The sequence below is a fragment of the Salvelinus sp. IW2-2015 genome, unplaced genomic scaffold, assembly GCF_002910315.2.
Source record: "Salvelinus sp. IW2-2015 unplaced genomic scaffold, ASM291031v2 Un_scaffold915, whole genome shotgun sequence".
NCBI lineage: Eukaryota > Metazoa > Chordata > Actinopteri > Salmoniformes > Salmonidae > Salvelinus > Salvelinus sp. IW2-2015.
Window position 1 is genome coordinate 127,042 of NW_019942645.1, and position 10,613 is coordinate 137,654.

Sequence of the window (10,613 nt, forward strand, 5' to 3'; positions counted from 1 at the left end):
GAGGTCAGACGCACTTCTATCTCCACGCCCCGCTCCGGTGCCGAAGTTCCCGCGAGGCCCGAGAAGAACGTGAGAAGCTGGTGGGGGAGGGGGAGAGGTCGGGGAGCGTGTCCTACACCAAGAAGAGGGTCCGCTACGATAGTTATTCATCGTACTGTACGCTGTGGCGGAGGCCGAGATCGAGGCGGAAGAGGGCGGCGTGGAGATGAAGCTGGCGTCTGACCTCGGGGCGAGGGAGCAGGGGCGCCCGGGCTCCCGTCCCACTGGATGACTCCGCAGAAGAGGACGAAGGGGATAAGGACAAACCGTCCGTCTACCTGCTCTTCCACTTCCTGCAGATCCTCACCGCATGCTTTGGATCCTTCGCTCACGGAGGCAACGACGTCAGGTGGGTCCTGCTTCCGGCTGACTAGGGATTACAAATGTTGAAAACTTTCTACAATTCACAGGTTTTCCAGGATTTGTTTCTCCACTGTTGGATTTCTGTTGTTGGAGTTTAGTTTACTGACATTTGCAACTCTACAGCAGACAAGATGACCTCTCAATATTAGATAATTAAGATTTAGTGTTTTTCACACAAGTACAACTTTTATCAGCCCAACATTCGCCTTATAATCCATCAACTAGTCTCAAACAGAAAGGAACCAGCCTGACACTGACTTCCCTCTCAAACAGGAAGGAACCAGCCTGACACTGACTTCCCTCTCAAACAGGAAGGAACCGGCCTGACACTAACTTCCTCTCAAACAGACAGGAACCTGCCTGACATGAATAATTAAGTTATAGTGAGTTATTACTCAAATGTTATTGGTCACGTACACATTTTAGCAGATGTCATTGCGTGTGTAGCGAAATGCTTGTGTTCCTATCTCCAACAGTGCATCTAACAATTCACAACAACACACACATCTAAAAGTAAAAGAATGGAATTAAGAAATGTACAAATATTAGGACGAGCAATATCGGTATCAAGAGTGTAAATATATACACGACATGGCCAAAAGTATGTGTACACCTGCTCGTCGAACTTCTCATTCCAAAATCTATATATATATATATATATATATATTAAACGGCCCCAGACTAGTATTTCTCCTCCACCAAACTTTACAGTTGGCACTATGCATTGGGGCAGGTAGCGTTCTCCTGCCATCCGCCAAACCGTAATTCGTCCGTCAGACTACCAAATGGTGAAGGTGATTCATCACTCCAGAGAACGTGTTTCCACTGCTCCAGAGTCCGATGGCAGCGAGCTTTACACCATTCCAGCCGACGCGTGGCATTGCGCATGGGGATTTTAGACTTGCGTGCGGCTGCTCGGCCATGGAAACCCATTTCATGAAGCTCCCGACTAACAGTTCTTGTGCTGACGTTGCTTCCAGAGGCAGTTTGGAACTCGGTAGTGAGTGTTGCAACCGAGGACATGCTACGTGCTTCAGCACTCGGTGGTCCCGTTCTGTGAGCTTGTGTGGCCTACCACTTCGCGCCTGAGCCGTTGTTGCTCCTATGTTTCCACTTCACAAAAACAGCACTGACAGTTGACCGCTGGCAGCTGTAGCAGGGCAGAAATTTGACGAACAGACTTGTTGGAAAGTCGGAGCTCTTCGGTAAGGCCATTTTTATGTTTTTGTCTATGGAGATTGCATGGATGTGTGCTCAATTTTATACACCTGTCAGCAACGGGTGTTGCGGGAAATAGCGAATCCACTAATTAGGTTACTACATGATTCCATATGTGTTATTTCATAGTTCTGTTGTCTTTTATACTACTATGCTAAAATGTAGAAGAAAAAATTAAGAAAAATCCTTGAATGAGTAGGTGTGTCCAAACTTTGGACTGGTACTGTATATACAAACTGAACAAAAAATATTTTAGAGTTGCAGTTTATTATATTTTAGAGTTACAGTGTAACTGAGTTACAGTTCATATAAGGAAATCAGTCAATTGAAATAAATTCATTAGGCCCAAATACATGGATTTCACATGACTGGAATACAGATATGCATCTGTTGGTGACCTTAAACAAAAAGGTAGGAGTGTGGATCAGATAACCAGTCAGTATCTGGTGTGACCACCATTTGCCTCATGCAGAGCCACATCTCCTTCACYTAGAGTTGATCAGGCTGTTGATTGTGGCCTGAGGAATCTTGTTCCACTCCTCTTCAATGGCTGTGCGAAGTTTCTGGATGTTGGCAGGAACTGGGAACACACTGTCGTACACGTTGATCCAGAGCATTCCAAACCTGCTCGACGGTTGACATGTCTGAGTATGCAGGGGATTGGAGAAGAAATGGACGTTTTCAGCTTTGTTTCAGAACATTAAATTCTCTGGCAATCGCTCTGGTGGACATTCCTGTAGTCAGCATGCCAATTGTAGGCTCCTCAACTTGAAACATCTGTGGCATTGTGTTGTGCAAAACATTTTAGAGAAATAAGCTTTTTGTGCGTGTGGAACATTTTCCTGGGATTTTTATTTCAGCTCATGAAACATGGTACCAACACTGTTCATGTTGTGTTTGTATTTTTGTTCAGTTACCTTTTCTTGTGAACAGGAACAATGGTGGAATTTACCAGCGTTCAACATGTTATTTACACAACTCATCTTCTCCAGTGCAGTAACTGCGATCGGGCCCGTTGGTGGCGCTGTGATGATCTATGACCAAGGTGGGGTGATGCAGGACGCTGCCAACACCCCATCTGGCTACTGTTCTACGGGGGCGTAGGAATTCTGCTGCGGCCTGTGGGTCTGGGGGCGGCCGGGTGATCCAGACTCAGGGCAAGGACCTCACCCCATCACCTATCAACTCAGGTGGAGAGGAGAGAGGAGTGGGGGAGCGGGGGTGGGGGATTGTGAAGGGGGGTGTGGTGGGAGTCGATGATCAGAGCATGGTGGGGAAGTGGATAGGCAATCAGAGTGCCACCCTTTCCAGGTGAGAGAGAGGAGGGAGGGTCATGCTGCTGTGGCTGACGGTGGGGGAGGAAGGCGGGGTAGGTGGGAGGGAGGACGGGTAGTGTGGGAAAGGGAGGACGGGTAGGTGGGAGGACGGACGATGAGCGGTGGAACGGCCAAATAATATAGAAAGAGTATACAAGGTGAAGAGCGTTCAGAAACAGCCCTCGACTTTTTCCACATTTTGTTACGTTACAGCTGATTCTATAATGGATTAAAAATATATATATATATATCATCAAATATTATATCACACAGTGACAAAGCAAAAACAGTTTTTGCAATTCTTGGCAATAATATTAAAATAATAAAAGCAGAAATACTTATTTAACATAAGTATTCAGACCCTTTGCTATGAGAAACTCGAAATTGAGCTCAGGTGCATCCTGTTTCCATTGATCATCCTTAAGATGTTTCTACAACTTGATCAGAGTTCCCCCTGTGGTAAATTAAATTGATTGGACATGATTTAGAAAGGCACACACCTGTCTATATAAGGTCCCAAGTTGACAGTGCATGTCAGAGCAAAAACCAAACTGGCCATAATAAGAAACACAGACCAGACAAGTAGATGTCCAATGGATTATGGTCTCGTAGTTAATTATGGTCGTCGTAGTTAATTAAAAAATGTTTAAGGGCAAAACTATGTAGAGATATTGGCCTGTTGGAAAACTCCCTACTATCGACAGTTCAGGCTGGATCTGATTTTATCTCTAGACAAACAGAAAAATATGAATAAATAAAGAATTAATCAAATATTTTTAACGCGGCGTCGGTCAATTTGTTTACAAATAAATAATAAACATTTCCGTTATTGCTCAGCACTTAGATCTCAGTGCACACTAGTTGGTCTGGTCTGTGTTTTCTTTTACGCTACGGAAGAGACAGAAGAATGCACGGTTGTGAGGTGATATAGAGAGCATCTGTTTGCTTAGAGAGTTATTTCTACCTGAAAATACCGATCTAAGTGATCGATAGTTGGTCTTCAGTAGTCCATAAAAAGGATGCTTATTTAATTGAAAGAGGATTCAAAGGAGCATAGGGGAGGGGGGGGGGGGGGTATAAATGGTGTGTGTCAGTCATCAAATCTCACAAACAATTGAACATTTATGAGAGATTCTGGAGCGGCGATTGAGACGTGGTTTCTACCAACATCAACGAAATCACCAAAATTATGGATTTTCTCGTGGAAGAATGGCGTCTCATCCTCCATAGAGTTCCAGACACCTGTGGAATCTGTGCCAAAGCTCATTGAAGTTGTTAAGTGGGTGTTGGGGTTTCCTTTATCTTGGCAGTTACCTGTATGTAACCTATACGGAATACCAGATGTGTAATGTATATACACATGCTGGAATAGTGGACCTGATGTTCCAGACTGATAGACTCATGCATATAGAGTGGAATACACAAACAAACTCATAGGCTTCCTCTTCATACACTGCGCTGCTGCCTCCTGCCTGCCTGCCTGCCGCCTGCCTGCCTGCCTGCCTGCCTGCCTGCCTGCCTGCTACTGCCTGCTGCCTGCTGCCTGCGCTCCTACCTGCCTGCTGCCTGCCTGCCTGCCTGCCTAGCGCTGCTACTTGCCTACCTGCCTGCACTGACTGCTGACGAGTCTGCATGAACCCTTTTGTCTTCTGAACTGAACCAACTCAAACACGCTGTAAGAACCACTGCTAAGAACCTAGTCCTCAACCCTTCTCTACTCTATTGTCCTGATTCTCACTAGAACCTCTACTCTAGAAACCCTCTAGAATTTAGATCATTGGATGGGCAACTTCGATGGGGTTGAGGCCACAAGAGGGAAATGAAACTATCATGGTAGGCCCGCAGTGGCTTGTGGGTCTGCGTACCCACATCCTATTTAATATGATAACTGAGGATCAAGGGCCCCGCCCTGGTTGGTAATTGGACCATGATTACTAACAAGTTTAGATAAGCTGGCCGCTAGACTCGTTTACCAATCTAAAACATTTTAGGTGACAGTGACTGCTGATGCACAGCCACATGACCAAATTGCGCCTTGTGTATTTTAGTATTCTAACTCTCAACAGGAAGTTGAGACTGAGTTCCCTAGTCGGGGGGGGGGTGGGGGGGTGCCTACAAAAAGGGGGCGTTGCCCATCCTGTTCTACATCCTCAATAGAAGCCTACTGGGGGATTGATCCTAGTTCTGCTTCTTAGAACCTTGAGATGACTTTCCCCCTTTTCTTAGAACCTGCTTTTAGAACCCTACCCACCTCACTAGAAGCTGCTTATTAGAACCTACCACCTGCTAGAACGCTGCTTATTAGAACCCTCCACTGGAACGCTGCTTATTAGAACCCTACCACCTCACTAGAACGCTGCTATTAGAACCCTACCGTCATGCGAAGCTTTATTAGAACCCATACCACACTCATTAGAATGCTGCTTTTAGAACCCTACCCATCTACTAGAATGCTGTCTTATTAGAACCCTACCCACCTCACTAGACTGCCTATACTTTATATAGAACCCTTAAAGCCTACCTCACCACTAGAACTGCTTATTAGAAACCCTACTCCACCTCACTAGAACGCTGCTTATTAGAACCCTACCACCTCACTAGAAGGCTGCTTATTAGAACCCTACCCACCTCACTAGAACGCTGCTTATTAGAACCTACCAACCTCACTAGAACCTGCTTATTAGAACCCTAACCACCTCACTAGAACGCTGCTTATTAGAACCCTAGCCCACCTCACTAGATACGTGCTTATTAGAACCCTACCCACCTCACTAGAAACGCTGCTTATTAGCCCTACCACACCTAATAGAACTGGCGTGACACCCACTCACTAGAGAAACCTGCATTATTTTGAAAAAACCCCTAACGTCTCAGCTGTCTAATCTAGAGCCAATGCTTTATTAGAACCCTACACCGTCACTAGAAACCTTTTAGACATCCCTCTGCTCTATTCGAGCACCCGCACCACTCTCAACTAGAACGCTGTTTATTATGAAACCCTACCCACTCACTGAGAAACTCGCTTATTAGAACCCTACCCACCTCACTAAATGCTTTTTAGAACCTACACCTCACTAAGAACCTGCTTTATTAGACTCCTACCCACCTCACATAGAACGCTGTTTTAGAACCCTAGCCAGACGTTATACCTACACTCATGAGACAGCTGCTTATTAAAAGAAAAAAAACCCCTCCCACCGCATCACTAAACGCTGCTTATTAGAACGCTACCCACCTCACTACCTCTAAGACCTATCACAGAACTGCTTCAGGATTACTTGTAGTCCGACAGTAAAACAAGTGTGTTTTTCCTTGTCAACCCAGCAGAGCAGGGCTCATGTTAGCGCTCAGTTTATGACGCCACAGACAGAACACATGGAATCCATCAGTAGAGCTGAGCAACTGATTCAACACTTTTGTAAATCCTGAATAACAGGGAGCTCAGCAGCTTCAAGTCCTCACATGTCTCTTTCTCTTCCTGTCTCGCTTGCATCCCGTCGCAATCTCTCGCTGTCATCCTCCCTGTTCTCATCTCTCCCTGTCTCTGCTCTCTGTCTCCTCTCTCTGTCTCTCTCTCGTCTCTTCTGCTCTCTCTCTCCTTCGTTCTCTCTCTCTCCTCTCTTCTCTCCTTCTCTCTTCTGTCTCCTCTCTCTGTCTCTTCTCTTTCCCACTAATTAGTAGAGTATAGAAATGTACCTGGTCCTCGCAGATCAACAGATGAGCTGGCTGGCAAGGAACATGACACAGAGCTGCAGAAGTTGGCAATGGTGTTTGCATCTGGGAAAGGGATTACCGACAGTGGAGTCTGCCTCTAGTCCGACAGAGGGATGACAGCCAGGACTTCCTCTCTTTATTCCTCTGTTTACTATCCGCCTCTTCTTTCTGCCTCTATATTATCTGTCTGCTTCTCTTCTGCCTTCACTTTTGCACATGAGCTCATTTCTCCCTCTCCCACTCCCCCCCCCTCTCTCGCTTCTCCCCTCTCCACCGCTCTCTCTCTCCTCTAGCCATCTCTCTCCGTCTAGCCATCTCTCTCCTCCTCAGGCCATCTCTCTCCTTAAGCATCTCTCTCCCCCTGCACTATCTCCTCCGCCATCTATCTTCTCCCCTCTAGGCTTCTCTCTCCCCTCTGTAACATCTTCTCCCCTCTCTCTCTACCCTCTAGCCATCTCTCTCCCTTCCTCTCTCCCTCTAGCCATCTCTCTCCCTCTCTCTCTCCTCTAAGCCATTCTCTATCTCTCATGCTCCCTGCCTCTGCTTGCTCTTTATTTCACTGGAAGTCAGTTAAGAACAAATTCGTCATTCACAAAGGATCTGCCTGTTCTCTTTGCATCCTCTTTCCATCTCTCCTTGTGTCTTCCTTACCCTCTCCTTGTGTCTTCTCCTTCCACCCTCTCCTTTGGTGTTTCTTCCCCTCTCCTTCCTGTTCTCAGCACCGTTGCCTTCCCATCAGCCGTCGCTGCTGTCTGCTGGGAATAAAGGACAATTGAGCTGGTGGTTTACTATCCTTAAAGACTTTCCTTCCTTCTAGTGGCCATTACCATGCTCTTTCCTGTCTACCTACTTGGGGGGGGGGGCGCTTTGTGTGTGTGTGAAATTATGTGTAAGATCTGAATCAGGCGTTTGAACCACCTCAGTATGTAGCACTAGTGTGTCATCTTCGCACCCCCCCCCACAGACACTTACGGCTAATCCGTCTTCAGGACCCCCCCCACAGACACACTTACGTGCTTATATCGTTATCAGCAACCTCCCCGCCCACACCCCCCCCCCCAGCAGACACACTTAACGTGCTATATCAGTCATCAGCACCCCCCCATGTTACATGTTAAGACTGTTCTGTGCGTGCTACATGATCCATGAAGGTGGAATGTTGTAAGTCGTAAGAGGACTCTAAAAGGTTAAAGGTTATGTTGGTCTGCTGAACACGTTACTGCTTTTTGAGTCGTTCGGTTCGATTGTAAAAATCTAAATAATAATCCGTTTTCCCATATTCGGTTTTCGAATATCATCATTATTACATAAACGCACAATGAAATAATAGCTTTATAATGGAATTCCACATCCAAAAAATAATGACATTCATTGCCAAAACATGTAAAATATTCCATTGTCTCTGTTCAGGTCCACATTGGGTAGACATCAATAGAAAAACGGAAATGACTATGAAATAATAATTCAGTTGTGTATATTACTTAGTTTTTATGTAATGACTTTATTATGTTATTCCTTAAAGTCAATCATCTCTGCTCAGGCACGTGATCTGAGCCAGCCGCCAGACAGCCAGGGGTATCTTCTGTGCTCTCCTGTACATCATCTCTGCTCAGGCAGTTATCAGCCACTGCCAGACCATCTAGGTTATCTCTGTGCTCTCCTAAAGTCATCATCTCTGTTCGGCAGTATCAGCCGACCAGCCAGACCATCTAGGTTATCTCTGTGCTCTCCTTAAGTCATCATCTCTGCTCAGGCAGTATCAGCCCAGCCAGCCAGCCAGACCATCTAGGATATCTCTGTGTTCCCATACTGTACTGTCTGTATCATGCTATTTAACTAGGCTAGCCTGCTAAGTATGCTGCAGAGAGCTGTCTGAGGAAATCATTCTTCTAGTTTTCAGAGTGAGTAAGAGCACGAACTTTCACTAACTGTCTCTGTGCCTCTCGTCGTTGTGTAGGTTTATTACTCTCGTCGCGTCTGTGTGTATTATCTAACGTAGCAAGGGTTAAAGTGTTATCCATACAGAAGATCTGAGTAATATAATTGAGGAGATGGCTCATGTCTCCATCTCCATCTAGCGCAATGGATTGTATTTGTAAGTTGATTTACGCACGTCTAGACGTAGCAGCGCGTAAAGTGTATCCAGCAGAGATCTGTATCTAATGAGGGAGATGCTCATGTTCCAACTCCATATAGCGCAATGGATTATGGTAATTGTAGTTAATTACAGTCCTAACGTAGCAGGCGTAAAAGTGTATCCATCCAGAGATCTGTATATAATGAAGGAGATGCTCATGTCCCAACTCCATCAGCGCAATGGATTATGGTAATTGTAGTTAATTACCAGGTCTAACGTAGCAGGCGTAAAAGTGTATCCATCCAGAGATCTATATAATGAGGAGATGCTCATGTCTCCAACTCCATCTAGCGCATGGATTATGGTAATTGTAGTTAATTACCACGTCCTAACGTAGCAGGCGTAAAAGTGTATCCATCCAGAGATCTGTATATAATGAGGAGATGCTCATGTCTCCACAAACGTTAGGTCGAAATAATACCCATAGATACGCGTAGAAAACCCATAGATACCATTGGCAGATTTTGGTGAGAGTGAAAGCTTCCTCTCAGATCCCTCTCTATCAGAGACTGGGAAAAACTAGCGCAATGGATTCTGGTAATTGTAGTTAKTTACCACGTTTCTGCYCTGAACTAGYTTGAATATTTGCTTAATGAAAACTACAACTCCCTTCAGCCCAGCATCCCACGTAGTTTTTGACTTGATTTCTGTCGTGAATAATTGTATTTCCTTCTTAAAAAAAACGGAACTAAATTCAAGTAATGGAACCGACGTCGGCCAATTTGTTGTTTAATGACAAAAGAAAAGCTGACGTCAGTTAATCACTCAGCAATAGTTACTGTCTGTCTGTCATATGTGAAAGCCTGTCTGTCTGTGTCTGTCTGTCATATGTGATAGCCTGTCTGTCTGTCATATGTGAAAGCATGTCTGTCTGTCTGTGTCATATGTGAAAGCCTGTCTGTCTGTCTCTGTCATATGTGAAAGCCTGTCTGTCTGTCTGTCTGTCATATGTGAAAGTCTGTCTGTCTGTGAAAGCCTGTCTGTCTGTGTCTGTCTGTCATATGTGAAAGTATGTCTCTCTGTCTGTCTGTCTGTCTGTCTGTCATGTGAAAGCCTGTCTGTCTTATGTGAAAGCGTGTGTGTGTGTGCTTCTGTGTGTGACTTGTGTGAAAGCCTGTCTGACTGTGTGTGTGAGCGAGTGAGGGAGATATGACTTCTGTGAAGGCCTGTGTGCGTGAGTGCCTGTGTGAAGGCCTCCTGTGTGTTTTTGATTGTGTAGAAAGGCAGGACACTGATGGTAAAGGATGTCTCTCTACTTCTCCTCTTCACAGTGGATTCACTATAGAGCTGGCGTCAGCTCTCACTGTTGTGTTTGCTTCCAATATCGGAATCCCAGTCAGTACCACACACTGCAAGGTACGACCCAGTCTGGTGGACCGCCTCCCAGCCTCACCCTTACACTCACATGGCATGTTGGTGTGTGGTGTGTATTTTTGATTTCACCCTTATTTAACCAGGTAGGCCAGAACAAGTTCTCATTTACAACGGTGACCTTGTGAGCCTAAAAGCACCATGTGGTTTGGTTGGTGACAGACCACTAACGTGAAATCTCCTAAGGTTAGATAGTGACAGTTGATTTCAACACTTTATTTGTAGTTTCTTTCATATCAGTCAGTTGAAGACTGAAGTTTACCGCATTTTGTTCCTTATTTCACACCTCCAAATGGAAACCACCCCAAATAGGAACCCACCCCAAATGGAAACCCCAAAACCCACCCAAATGGAAACCCCCCAAATAAGACCCCCAAGTGGAATCCACCCAAAATGACCACCCAAATAACGCCACCCAAATGGAACCCACCCCAAATACCCAAGACCACCCAAAA

At 45.5% G+C, this 10,613-nt stretch overlaps 1 protein-coding gene and 1 long non-coding RNA gene across 3 annotated transcripts in view; one reads left to right on the plus strand and one right to left on the minus strand.

Annotated features, from left to right (window-relative positions):
- Positions 1-10,261, plus strand: part of LOC112069138 (sodium-dependent phosphate transporter 2-like) — a 32,685-nt gene extending 22,424 nt beyond the window's left edge. Inside the window, 9 exon segments of the mRNA XM_070438424.1 lie at positions 47-156; positions 159-252; positions 254-388; positions 2,613-2,691; positions 2,694-2,729; positions 2,731-2,757; positions 2,759-2,793; positions 8,279-8,293; positions 10,059-10,261. Coding sequence (XP_070294525.1) covers positions 47-156; positions 159-252; positions 254-388; positions 2,613-2,691; positions 2,694-2,729; positions 2,731-2,757; positions 2,759-2,793; positions 8,279-8,293; positions 10,059-10,224 — 697 coding nt within the window. The 3' untranslated portion in view covers positions 10,225-10,261.
- LOC139024045 (uncharacterized) lies at positions 5,170-5,704 on the minus strand. 2 transcript variants are annotated; one of them, XR_011475281.1, is made up of 3 exons: positions 5,610-5,704; positions 5,496-5,576; positions 5,170-5,187 (listed from the first exon to the last, which is right to left on the minus strand). It is a non-coding gene; the product is annotated as an uncharacterized lncRNA (long non-coding RNA). The 2 variants fall into 2 exon arrangements; XR_011475282.1 differs by lacking the exon at positions 5,170-5,187 and adding an exon at positions 5,394-5,413.
- Positions 10,262-10,613: the final 352 nt, after the last annotated feature.